Source organism: Pseudoliparis swirei, chromosome 8 (assembly GCF_029220125.1).
Source record: "Pseudoliparis swirei isolate HS2019 ecotype Mariana Trench chromosome 8, NWPU_hadal_v1, whole genome shotgun sequence".
NCBI lineage: Eukaryota > Metazoa > Chordata > Actinopteri > Perciformes > Liparidae > Pseudoliparis > Pseudoliparis swirei.
This window is the reverse complement of record NC_079395.1, coordinates 12764500-12777601: the sequence shown is the minus strand read 5'-3', so window position 1 is coordinate 12777601 and position 13102 is coordinate 12764500. Positions and strand designations below refer to the sequence as shown.

The following is a 13102-nucleotide window of genomic DNA, read 5'->3' as shown; positions in this document are numbered from 1 at the left end:
CAGCATTGTCAACTGTTACTTACAAGATTGTGCACATTTTTAATTAGTTCTACAACATAGTTTATTTTGCCCTTCTGTGTGTAAGTGCATGTTTATGAGAGCTCCTCAGTCTTTTCCTTTTTCATATCTATGGTAAATCATTAATCATAAGGGAACCACGTCAAGGTACACATTTCCCATGAGGCACACACAGGGAGTAGCTTGAGGAAAAAAGAGAGAGAGCGAGAGAAAAAGAGTGAGAAGGAGGTGGAAAAGCAGAGCAGAAAACAGAAGGAAGGAGAATGAAGCCCCACTCGAAGCAGCCAAGTTGCCATTCTTGCTGAAAGTTTTTGAGCAGGCAGCTGTTCGGACGCCAGGCCTGGCATGGGGCTGTCTGTCCTTTAGCGCCCGGGTCCTTTTGTGCCTCTGTGGCCGGCCAGCGCCCGGAGCCAGGACTCTCCGAATGAAACTCCCCGGAGAAAAGCTGCTTTTCCATTCGGCTCCTACAGCCCAGCCAACAGGAACACACACACACACACACACACACACACACACACACACAGCACATAGACACCCATTACCTTGGAAGTTGACAGGAAAGAGAGCAGAAACCCTTTGAGAATTATCACTCCCTTTTCCATTCCGTTCTTTCTTTCTCTCTTTTGCATCTTTATACAAACACACACACACACACACACAAACACACACACACACCTCTTGTACAGTGTTCCTTCAGGTCTTTTGGGGATTGTGCTAGTGGACTTTGCTCCCTTATGATGAATGATTTGCCTAAAAATACTGTCTGCGTGCGAGCCAGCGAGCACAGTGTCCAGGTGGAAGAACGTTCCTCCACAGTGAGAACACAGACTACTTTGAGGCCACTTCTCCGTTGTTAACCACGCCGAGGAACTTAAAGCGTGTCTAGCTGTGATCGTATGTGTGTGTGTGTGTTATAATTTACAGCCTTTCTGGGACGAGCGACGTGTAGCTTGGTTAAATCCATGACTTTCACCACCAGCACAAGCAATCAGCTGCGACCACATACAGCCACGCACACGCCGCATACTTAACACCTTCTCGCACACAAGCACTCAGCACACAAACATGCAATCAGCACCTGGCAGATTCTGTCGCATCATTGATCCAACCTACACCGACACACACACACATACATTTGCATACACACAGTTCTATAGAATTGCATTTGAGATTCCCTAGTTTTTCTTATACAGTGTTTTGTACACTGTAATACTATTTACCGCCGTCGCATAAAGGGCTTTCGAAGATGGGAATACCAGGCCTATGAATGTATAAATAAATACATGTGTAATCTATATTCAGATTACCAAAGGGGAAGTCAGGAATTCCATTTTACTGCCTTGAATGCAAAAGGGAAATCATTCAAGTCCCCAATCTATTTCAGCGGACTGCTCCTGTTGAGCGGGAGCACGGTTTTCCCTCCACAGTTTTATGACTCCACATAATGACTAATATGCAGCCACTGAAACAGCCGGAGCAATAGTAATATTATGTTATTGTGAGTCTTGCTGTGGCTGCATCTGTGTGTTTCTGTTCCCCCGGTTGCCCGAAGATCTAAAGCTTATATAACAAGAATGGCAGTTGCTGTAGCGCTGTGTTATTGTGCTGCACGGCCCTGTGGTCATACGGGCCTTCAGCCTGATGTGAAAGGATTCCACGTCGACCTAATGTCACAACATATTAAATCAATCTTTATTTTATTTTCCAAGGGTGCTGCACGGCACATCGTATGATCTATTGTCTATGCAGTATTCTTGTGGTCGCATAACTCCTCATGTTGTTGGTGTTTTTGTCCATTGTGTACTTGATTGAGTTTCTGCCTTCCCTTACACTCTACTACTGTGTAAAGTTGAGATCTGTGAAAAGTCAGACTAGGAAAGAAACATTAGTCCAGCTGAAAAACTATAAATGAATACCACCTGAAAGCACATCGCAGTAAAAATGGCAGTTTCTGAAATAATTTCAACATTTGCCTTCTTCAAATTAAGCTTGGCTACAGGTTTGCTTAAGACCTCTCTGATCCTCTGCATATTTATGGCCTCGTGATTACTTTTGTGCAGTGTTGCAGTGTTTACACAGCTCAGCAATGACTTCTGTGAGTGCAATGTGACAGAATCAATTTCCAAAAATATGACCCAGGTTGCAGTAAACTGAATTCATCCTATAAAAGCATTTCTGGCACAACTTTACGGGCTTCAACGGTGCATTAAAAATGGAAAAATTAGGGAAAATGTATTACATATGTAACACCCCATATACCTAGAGAATAGATCACTCCCTGGTTATACATTGTTTTCTTTGGTTTCTTGTCGTTGTTATTCTATGTTTTTCACCCCTTGTTCTATATGTGTATAACTAAAATGAGCTTCATCTAAAAATCTGCACATTCAAGATTCAAGATTCAAGATGTTTTATTTGTCACATACACACACAGGGTGTGCAGTGAAATGAAAGTGGCAATGCTCAGCAGGAATGTGCAAGGGCAACAAGTACACACTATTTACAAATAAAAAACAACACAATATTTACAGTAAGTGTGTGTGTGTGTGTGTGTGTGTGTGTGTGTGTGTGTGTGTGTGTGTGCCTAAGAGGGGCAGTTGTGTGGGTCTATGTGGGGGTCCTGGTGAGGTCGGAGTTCACAATCCTGATGGCCTGAGGAAAGAAACTCCGTCTCAGTCTCTCTGTTCTTGCAGCGTGACTACGGAGGCGCCTGCCTGACCGCAGCAGCTGAAACAGTCTGTTGTTGGGGTGGTGAGGATCCTTCATGATCCTGCCGGCTCTGGTTCTGCACCTCCTGGTGTACAAGTCCTGCAGGGTGGGGAGTGTAGTTCCAATAGTGCGCTCAGCCGAACGCACTACTCTCTGCAGAGCCTTCCTGTCCTGAGCGGAGCAGTTGCCAAACCAGGCTGTGATGCTTCCTGTCAGGACGCTCTCTACAGCTCCAGAGTAGAAGGACTGAAGGATCCTCTGGGAAACTTTAAATTTCCTCAGCTGCCTGAGGTGGTAGAGGCGCTGCCTTGCCTTTCTCACCAGAGTGTCTGTGTTTGTTGACCATGTCAGATCCTCGGTGATGTGCAAGCTCAATTGTCTGAAAGACATGTGTGAATGTATAATTGATGCCTACTATCAATACAAAAAAAGGATAATGCCTGAGGGCTGAACACAGCACAGCCTCTAACCCTGTGTTGTTCTCCCCCAGCATGCAGACCTGGTACCTACAAAGCTTCCGCCACAGACGCGTACTGCACCAAGTGCCCTCCTCACAGCTCGTCGCCGCGGCAACGAGCCGTCGAGTGTGTTTGCGAGAAAGGTTTCTACCGTGCTGAGACCGACCCCCGCTCCATGGCCTGCACACGTGAGTGATACAAGTGCCAGCAACATATTGTATACTCTGTGCTTTCACTGTCGTCAGATATTTGCATCCGGCTGCGTACATGTCTATGTTATAAAGTGGCTTGAAGTTACTATGATTGGCTTACATTTAATTTAAATAGTTTGCAATGTATTCCTCTAAAAATGTGCATTGCATGGCTGCTTTCCATTTAGATCTATAATCCCTCCATGCATTGTCCTCCTACTCAGCTGCTATTGTTTAACACGACACGAGAGATACATACATAAAAGACACACACACACACACACACACACACTCATCCATGTCTGTTAGCTGTGTGGTTACGGACCACAGATATCTCAGATGAGAACACTGGTATGGGTGATAGAAATCTGATGATGTTTCTTATTCTTTGTCTGCCTCACACACACACACACACACAAACACACTCACACACTCACACGCACACACGCACACCCCAAGATTCAGAGGGATTGGACCAAATCCTCATGAACAGTGACGGAGGAGAATAGAAAGAATGAGGAGGGAAGATTGAGCGAAAGAGAGAGACAGAGCGTGATGGATCGAGCTGGACGGAGGGATGTTGGGGGGGAAAGGAGCCGTGCTGAGGCTGAACTAGATAAATATGGAGAAACTCACACACGCACACACATACACACACAAACCCATTATCAGGTTATGGTAGATTACTCTCATTAATCGTTGTAGCAGGTGAGATGTGTGACGGTTGGTGTTATCAGCTGGAAATGAGTAACGATTCGTTCAAATACATACGTGCACACACAGATACGTGCCCGGCTGCAGAGAGGACGGAGAAGGGGACAATGTTTAAAATAAGGAGAAACGGTGATGAAAGAAATAGTCATGGAGCGACATGGAGAATGGCACTTAAGACTTTGGGGCGGCTGTAGCTCAGTGGGGTAAGAGGGTCGTCCTGCAACCCCAAGGTTGTCGGTTCGATCCCCGCTCTCCCTATTAGTTGCAAGTCGAAGTGTCCTTGAGCAAGGCACTGAACCCCCAGTTGCTTCCCGGGCGCTTCACTGCAGCCCACTGCTCCTTAATAACTAAGGATGGGTTAAATGCAGAGAACTAATTTCCCCTTGGGGATTAATAAAGTATATATCTTATCTTATCTAAGACACCGGCAACGAATAGAACAGCAGGGGAAATAGTGAACCATCAGAGGCATATCATTTAAATGCCACAACAGGCTGCTCACTGGATGAGACAATGGACAGTGAAGTGTGGCCTATGGAAGAGGGGGAAGGAGAAAAGAAAAAGACAGAATGAACAGGATCAGTTAGCACACCCTTACAGGAGATCCCCCCCACAATCCTCATTTCTGAGAGGCTCGGCATTGAGAAGGCTCATCAGAAAAGTCCAAGGCTTTGCCGGCGGCCCCCTGGGGCTCACTGCTCGACAAGGACCTGATGAGGTGTCAGGCTCAGCGGTCATCTATTGACAAATGTCCAAACGGTTGAGATACCTGCTCCGTGCTGTGCAGGGAACAACGATAATCAGTGGTTTCCAGAAGACTGGTTCCCACAACCAGGCATGATGAGTTGGAGCTGTGTGTTCGTTCAACAGCTCCATACAGGTTATGTTTCCACTGTCCAACACGTTTGTATGGCCCTGCACATCATTTCTTTAAATTCAATCCCCATGTTCAATATAGGAAAGCGCTACTGAACAGGGAGGGTCACATTTCCACAATCGACATGATAAAATGAAATAAAACAATAAAATTAAACATATGCAAGTCACATCCATGAGAATTTGATCTTTCAGGTTCATTTGGAGACAAAAGGCCCCAGAGGGCGGATGTTAAAACATCAGGATGCTGCTCCAAATGCAAAAAAAATCATTCAAAATATTATTCACTTATATCTACAATTAACGTGTTAACGCGCTCCATCGAAGGGTGTGTCACTGCCTCTTTGAGAAATGATAACTGACACACTTTCCGGATCCTGACGGTGTGATACACTAATCATTTCAGCTGACGTTCAAAGTAAAATTAATCGCTCTAAATCATAAAATGAACCTGACTCATGAGGAAATTATTCACGGCACTTTCTATAGATCATCGTCCAAGCACTTATGATTGTCTGCAGTGCAGCCTTAAAGAGTATTAGTGAATTTCTCATGGTTAAACCAATTATTTAACATCATGTGAATTCTCTTTAAAGATGGATTTAAACTTCTGAAGTGTAATATGTTCTCATACCGCCCCATTTACAATCAGCCAAGGCTTCTTAATCACTTTACGTTCCATAGCTATTCATTAGCAGAGCGCTTCGTGTCCACCCTCCAGCTGGAGACAGGCAATTCATTTTTAATGTAATCAATGTGAATTCTGTTCTTAATAGGAACTGCAATACCTTTATTAATATACATGAAGACGATGCAGGTTAAGAGGATGTACGCTCGGGACGTGAGCTGGCACCGACGAGCCGGGGTGAATGCTTTGACTGCAACTCGTTCGGATTGTACCATGTAGCTCACCCAGTGCATGCTGGGATGGCACGGACAATATATCTGGCTCTGCTCAATCTAAACTGTAAATAATGTAATAAATATATGAACTAAATGTCTGTCTTTCTGCTCCCTCAGGTCCTCCAGCTGCTCCAGAGAACCCCATCTCCACGGTGAATGAAACCTGCATCACCTTGGAGTGGTCGCCGCCCAGAGACTCAGGAGGCCGAGGGGACATCACCTACAGCCTCCACTGCAGGAAATGCTCCGGTGACGGCAGGAAGTGCCGCCGTGCGGCAGCAGCATCCATTTTGTTCCTAGACAGTTCGGCCTCTCATCGGCCACCGTGCTGGTCACCGACCTGCAGCCGGACTCAAATTACAGCTTCACCGTGGAGAGCCAGAATGGAGTGACGGACTTGAGCCCAACACCAAGAGGAAGTGTCGTCATCAACGTCACGACATCACAGACAGGTGACAACACACGCGCACAATGTCAATGTAAAACAACTTCATTGCCACATTGAACAATGACTGTGAAAACACCAGTATTCAGTGTCACACACGGCTCTTTCACAGAATAATGTGTGTGTGTGTGTGGCAGTGGGTTTAAGATTTAAAGTGCAGTAAAAACTTGAGAAGAAAGAATCTACGACTCCACTGATCTCCACTTTGAAAGAAAATGTAATCCTCTGGGAAGAAAGTATTCATCAGCCTGAACTAGGAATAGGATAGATCAGAGTTATTTCTCTTCAAAATGATCTCCCGGTATCAGCGTGCTCATAAATAGTTCCAGGCTTTTACACGGCAACTGTAAAATCACTGCTGTGCGGCACCACTGATGTCACACAGTGGCACCTCTGCAGCGCTGCCTTCACATACACAATCAGGCGTGTATCCTTCACAGTGTGGGACTTCGGGAAAATGGTGCAAGAGTAGTGTGTATGACAGGGAGGTGATGATTAATAGGCCTCGTACTATGTGTGTGTGTGTGTGTGTGTGTGTGTGTGTGTGTGTGTGTGCGTAATACCGGGGGGCAGGGGAAGGGGGGGGCTGGGGTTACCCACACGAGCATGTGCCCCAATGTGAAAAGGCTTGGTAGGAGGTTACAGGGTCTGTGGTTAATAACACCAGCAGTTCACACACCATACACACACACATGTCACACACACACACATTGCAGAATGCTGTAATCACACATGTATAAAACAGCTTCTCTCTCTCTCTCTCTCTCTCTCTCATTAGCAAAATTACATCACAAGAACTTCAAATATGGGTCTTCTCGTTATAGCACAGTCGGTATCCATCTGACATCTCTCTCTCCTCTCCCTCCCGGCCCGCTCTCTACACACACTCTCATGTCTCATCTTGCTGAACTTGACTCCCTCTGTTTGTTGCTAACGCGTTTCCCTCCGGTTCTTTGTGTTCTACAGTGAGCGTTGTGTTGAAGGAGAGGCGGAGCAAGGACAGTGTGACGTTGGCCTGGCAGGGTCCAGAGAGACCCAACGGAGTGATTGTGGAGTATGAGGTCATCTACTATGAGAAGGTGAAAGAGATGCACACACGCTGATTTTTTCAAGAGGCACTCTACCAATGGAAGATCAGTTTACTTGTTTTGTCAGATTTGTAACCAGCGTTATTGGCTGAAGGGGTGGAACAATTTAAAAGGTACGGTTTGATGGTGCGAGGTATTCGCTCTCAGCACACACACATTTCCCCATTTTCCAGTCTTTGTGTTAAACTAAGCTATATTTAACATACGAATACAAGCACACTCTCATCTGACTCTCAACAATGAAGCAAATCAGCACATTTCCAAAAATCCAATGCACATTTCGTGGAGGAACCTTTTAGCGTATTTCACAAAACATGTGTCCCCTCGTGTCCTCTTCATCGACATGTCGCCTGGGCTTGTAGATTATGTGTTTAGCCGTCGGGCGTGTGTGTAATGTTCATCACAAACATCTCTCTCTCCCTCGCGTCTCCCCTACTGCTCACACCAAGCCAATTAGCCACACATCTGTCGAACAAACCTCGTAAAACAAGGCCAAGGTGATGAAGCTAAGCCTCTCGCTCTCTCTCCCCCTCCCTCTCCCCCTCTGTGTGTGTATATGTTGGAAGGCATTAGCAGTAAAATAGTGTTAATCCTTGTTGTACAGTGTCTTCCATTAGGTCGAGTATCAGCCTCTCGGCAGGGAATCAGCTTACTGACAGCTCACTTATTCTTTATTCATTCTCCTACACATACATTTTTAAGTGCATGCACACGCACCTAGGTAGACACACACCTAGGACGACAAGATAGTCGAGGATTGAAGCGAAGCGGGACGTGAGTAATCACATATGGCCCCCAAGTGTAAAGGGGATACGATTTGGGACTTGACAGATGCTCATGTATAAATCCGACCAAATGGTTCGATGATGAGCAAATGAAAACTTAGTGAGCTGTACAGTACGTAGCCCCTGGGGACATCTAAATTAAACTATTTGAGGTTTCTATTATTTTCCAGAAATTCTTGGATTTTTGTTCCCGTCCCTCTGGATTCCACAGTCCATTGCTCTTTATATAACCTTTAGAGTATATCTGAAAATTCAGCCCGTACATTATTCTTTGTCACTTAATATTATTCACTAAATGTCGTATTAAATGCCCTCCTTTTACTTTTTCTTCCGCTACAGAATCAGCGAGAGCAGAATTACACCGTCTTGAAGACTCGCTCCAACATGATGACAGTGGAGGGGCTGAAGCCAGGGACCATCTATGTGTTCAGGGTCAGGGCCCGGACCGATGGGGGCTACGGGAGCTATGGGGGGGAGATTGAATTGGAAACCAGCCATGAAGGTAAAGGGACAAATAATACATATTTAATTACAATAAATAACGAGGTTTTTGACCTTCTATTTTCTTCTTTTAAAAATGTCCCCTGTGCTTTTCAGCTGAAAATTGGTGTCGCTGAAAATAGTTATATGCCCGTCTTTAAAAAAGAATCCACCCCACATCATTAGAGATAAACGGTAAACATGATGACACAAAGATGACAGCAGAGCAGAGTACTGGGATATCATACCATAAAACAGGAGTCTGATTCAGCTCTATCCACCTGATGGTTATAAAACAGCTCGCTTTTTTATCTGAATGGCTTCTTCAGTTCTGATTTCAGTCAACTACGTGTCTGAACCAGGGGCTTCAAAGTATCCTCGAGTACCGAGCCGGTAAAAAGGAGACAATCATATTTCACAATGAAGGAAATAGAAGATTTGACAAGAGCTAGCTGACAGTGATTTAACACAACGTCAGAAACGCTTTCTCGAATAAAATGGTTTTGAGTCTTAAAAGAGTCCCGTGTCTGCGTTGCCCTCACGTGGTCAGGGAGACTGTTCCTTAAGCGCGGCGCTGCTGAGCAGAAGGCCGGTCGCCCATGGGGCGGTGCTTGGCGTTGGGGACCCCGTTTGTAGATCTACGGGTGCGGGTGGAGGTTTGGGGAGTAATGAGTTCTAGGTAGGGAGGTGCATTTCCATGAATGCATTCATGGGTGAGTCAATCCGGAATGAGACAGGGAGCCAGTGTGGCGAGTGGAGGATGGCTGTTATGTGCTCATATTTACGGACTCTCATCAGGATCCTGATTGAATCATCACAAATTAGCATTCCTATTTTTGGCCTGGTTTTACGCCCCCACCTGCAACATTACATTACATTACATTACATGTCAATTATTGCGGCGACTTACAACAAACGACTTTCACACTAGAGTTTTCAACCTGAACAACAAGAATAAAGAACAGCAAGATCAACATAGTCGATCCTCAACAACAAAAGCTATAAAGTAAGTGCTATCTAAGTAAGCTAAGTAGTGTGTGCTTGTAATAATAATATAGATGGAAGGTGTGTTTCAGCTCCCATTATTGGAATAGATTGAATCTGTCGCTGCTGTCCTGATGTCTGGGGGGGCTGGTTTCCCAGGCCCAAGGACCAGACGGCAACAGATCTGGTTGGTGATATTTCGAGTGGTGCAGTAGTCACAAGTGATTGGCTGTTGCCGAGCGCAGAGGGCGGCGCGGTGGGGAGTGGCGGTGTGACCGGGTCCGGGGCCCGATCCGGCGATCCGTACGTGCCACGCGCGCGGGGACCAGTGTTTTGAAGCGACAGCCACAGTAACGTAACCAGGGAGGCGGAGGCGAGAGTGTGGGTGGTGAATGTGGGCTGAAGGAGAGTCGAGCAGCTGCATTCTCTGGATTCTGGATGAGCTTGTGGGGCGGATGGCCTTAGCAGCCCAGCCAGCCAGGAGTTGCAGGCGTCGAAATGACCAGAGCCCAGATCAGGACCTGCGCGCGCGCCTTCTGAGTAAGAAGAGGCGTATTCTCCTGATGTTGTGCACAGTGTACAGCAAGGAGCAGCGTCATATTGGCGATGTTGGGCGTCAGGGAGCTGTCAAGTGTCGGTTCCTGGCAGTCGTAGGAGGGGGGGGGCCAACACTGTTGTGTGGGTGATAGTCAGTCGTGGTGGGGGCCTTTTCCTTGGAAGAATAGTAGCTCAGTCTTGTCAGGGTTGATAGTGTCAGTCAGACAGGCGAGATTAGTGCACCGCCACCTGTGTTTCCCGAAAATAGAAGATCAAGATCAGTTGGGTGTCAGGTAGCTAGAGTAGGGTAGAAGCGAATGCGAGCAGAGAGAGAGAGAAGAGAAGAGAGAGAGAAGAGGGAGAGGGACGCCAGAGGGGAGGAACCCCCATAGTGGAGAGGACAAGGAGACACAGATCTCCTCCAGTTTACAGTAGGTGCGGTCTTTAAGGTAGGAAGACACCAATGAGGACAAGTGATATGCTTAGAGCACGATTATTTTTCTTTTTTTTTCTCTTCAAGGACACCGACTACTTACATTTAGAAATGTATTCCACACTTAGGCTTTGGGGAAGAAGAGGGGGAGACACAAAAGATAAATCTATGCTGGGTTCGATCCAGGCCAGTGGAGCCACTCCTCACAAACAGCTGGGGGTGTACTATGATGTATCTCTGTCGTGATGTTTTCAATCCCGCTGTCACTCTGTCCTTTTCTCCTTAGTTTGCTGTCATCCACTTTCATTATCGCTTCATTATGTGCTCTGGTATTCTGTGTTTTAGAGGCCTCTTCAAAGTGAACATTGATTTCCGGACAGGCGGGCAGAAGGGGGATAAATCAGTTAATGTATAGATCATCTGTGTGCCACACAACGGCCACACATTAGCTTTTTATTCATTAAATAATCAATAAAAGTCCTGCAACAAATATCACCAATGTGACGGTAAAAAAAGTAACTCACAGAGCTCAGGACACAGATTGGGTATCTCTGGTACGAAGCCGCTTCTGAACCTTCACACAAGGTTCATAGTCAAGTTCAGGGCTGTAAAATATAGCAATTCACATCAAGGCTATCTAATCAGATCAATTCTATTGATTGTTAAAGAATACATGGTACACAAAGTACATGTAATAGGCGAAGAGTGCTTATCTCTGGCTGCCTAGGGGCATGCATTTGCCTCTCCAACACACACACACACACGGACACACGTCTCTGCTCATGCTTAGCTAAGCCAGATAAATGGGGCATTTGTTTTGAGTAATGGTTTGAGTGGTGTGGCGTAAAAATCAATGCATCTTTGCAGAAAGTTCTCCGCGGTAGCCTTGTTATGTGCAATGTTAACATATCCATTTGGACAGCGCGGCCGAAAGGGAATGGCTTTCACGTCTCATACCCTCATAGCGATGCAGAGAGGGAGAGCGCTTTTCATCAAGGGCCTTACTTACTATTCCATCCACCGTGCTCGCTCTCTTTTTCAACCTGTCTTTTATCTCCTTTTCTAATGCTATCATATTTCATTCTCTCCCTCTTTCCCCAGCCACACTCACCTTGCTGTCCTTTTTACTCCCAGCCTACCTTCATCTTCTCTATCCTCACTTTCCTCTGGTTGAAAACATCCTCAGCTTCTTTCCATCCTCCATTATGCTTTTGTTTATTAATACATTATTATTGACTCCTTTTGTCTCCTATATAGATGTTTTTGCTATCGGGGACCCTAACCAGTCCACCATTCTGGCTGTGTCCATCGCCGGAGGAATCATTCTCCTCATCTTCCTGGTGACTTGCTTCGTTGTCAGTGGAAGGTAGGGTAAAAAAACAAAACACAATGTACGAGAGCACAGGGAAGCCTGAAAAGGCTGAAACCCCTCCCCCACAAAAAACAATGGCCGTTAACAATTGTGTTTGTAAAGCGTGTATGTTGATATTCTTTATTTTTATTTATTTATTATTATTAACAATTACCACGAAGAGACCAAAAACAACAACTTCTTCCATTTAATTAATAATACATCTTATTTCTCTGTTACCTTCATTGTTGTGCAAAGACTCAATACATGTAGAAAATACTTCTTTGTGCCGGCTGACACATTCCTTTTTTGTAAATAAAATAGTTGATGTAGTTTATATGAGTCTCATACAGACTAGAGTAACTCATCTGCAGATAAAATTAGTCCCCAAAAAATTCACTGGTTCCCAATGCCGAGTTGTTTTATGGATTACTTGCCATGTCCTAAAAAGTATATGTTCGTGGTCAATGGGCTTGGAAAGTGCTGATAGACGGATTGCTGCTTTGACTCGTTGGCTTATTTCTTTATTTGGTGTCATACCGTTTCTACGAAATCCTCATGGGTCGTTTCCAGGTCATTGACAGTTGTAATCTCACATTATTAAATCACCAGCATAGAAGGCTTACGTTGGAGCTGACTGAACTTTGAGTCAAATCTCTCCATGGGAAACCAAAAGCTCATGTCCGCACAAAGAATCAGCCACTGCGCGCATGCAGAGGGCCTTTCCGGTAATGGAGGTGAGCTTTCACGTTCACACCAGGGTGAAGCCCAAGCTCCCACTTGGTCTCACGTCATACCGCTGTGCCCCTCCGAGGGATTACATGTGGGGGGTGCCAGAGCAGAGTGACATTCATACCGCTGCCCACGACTCAGGGAAAGGCTGTGTTATTGTGCACGTGAAGAGCGAGGACTCTCTCCGGTCATTCTCTTTGAAGGTTAGGCTGTTATTAATGCTCGGTCTCCAAGATGGCCGAAGAGGAGAAGGAGGTGAGCGGGAGAAAGTAAAATATTAGAATATCGATCGCTGAGAGGCGAGAAAGATGAGAGGATTGGAGTTAGGAGAGAGAAAGGGAAACGTCAGCAGAGGAGAGGAGGGAGAGGGATGACATCGTCTGTGATTTACCGTGCCT

At 45.7% G+C, this 13102-nt stretch overlaps 1 protein-coding gene across 1 annotated transcript in view; it reads left to right on the top strand.

Annotated features, from left to right (window-relative positions):
• The window catches only part of LOC130197724 (ephrin type-A receptor 3-like), a 78171-nt gene that overhangs the window by 36380 nt on the left and 28689 nt on the right, over positions 1-13102 (top strand). The window contains 6 exon segments of the mRNA XM_056420569.1: positions 3218-3373; positions 5987-6138; positions 6141-6321; positions 7281-7393; positions 8527-8689; positions 11879-11987. Of these exon segments, the coding sequence (XP_056276544.1) occupies positions 3218-3373; positions 5987-6138; positions 6141-6321; positions 7281-7393; positions 8527-8689; positions 11879-11987 (874 nt within the window).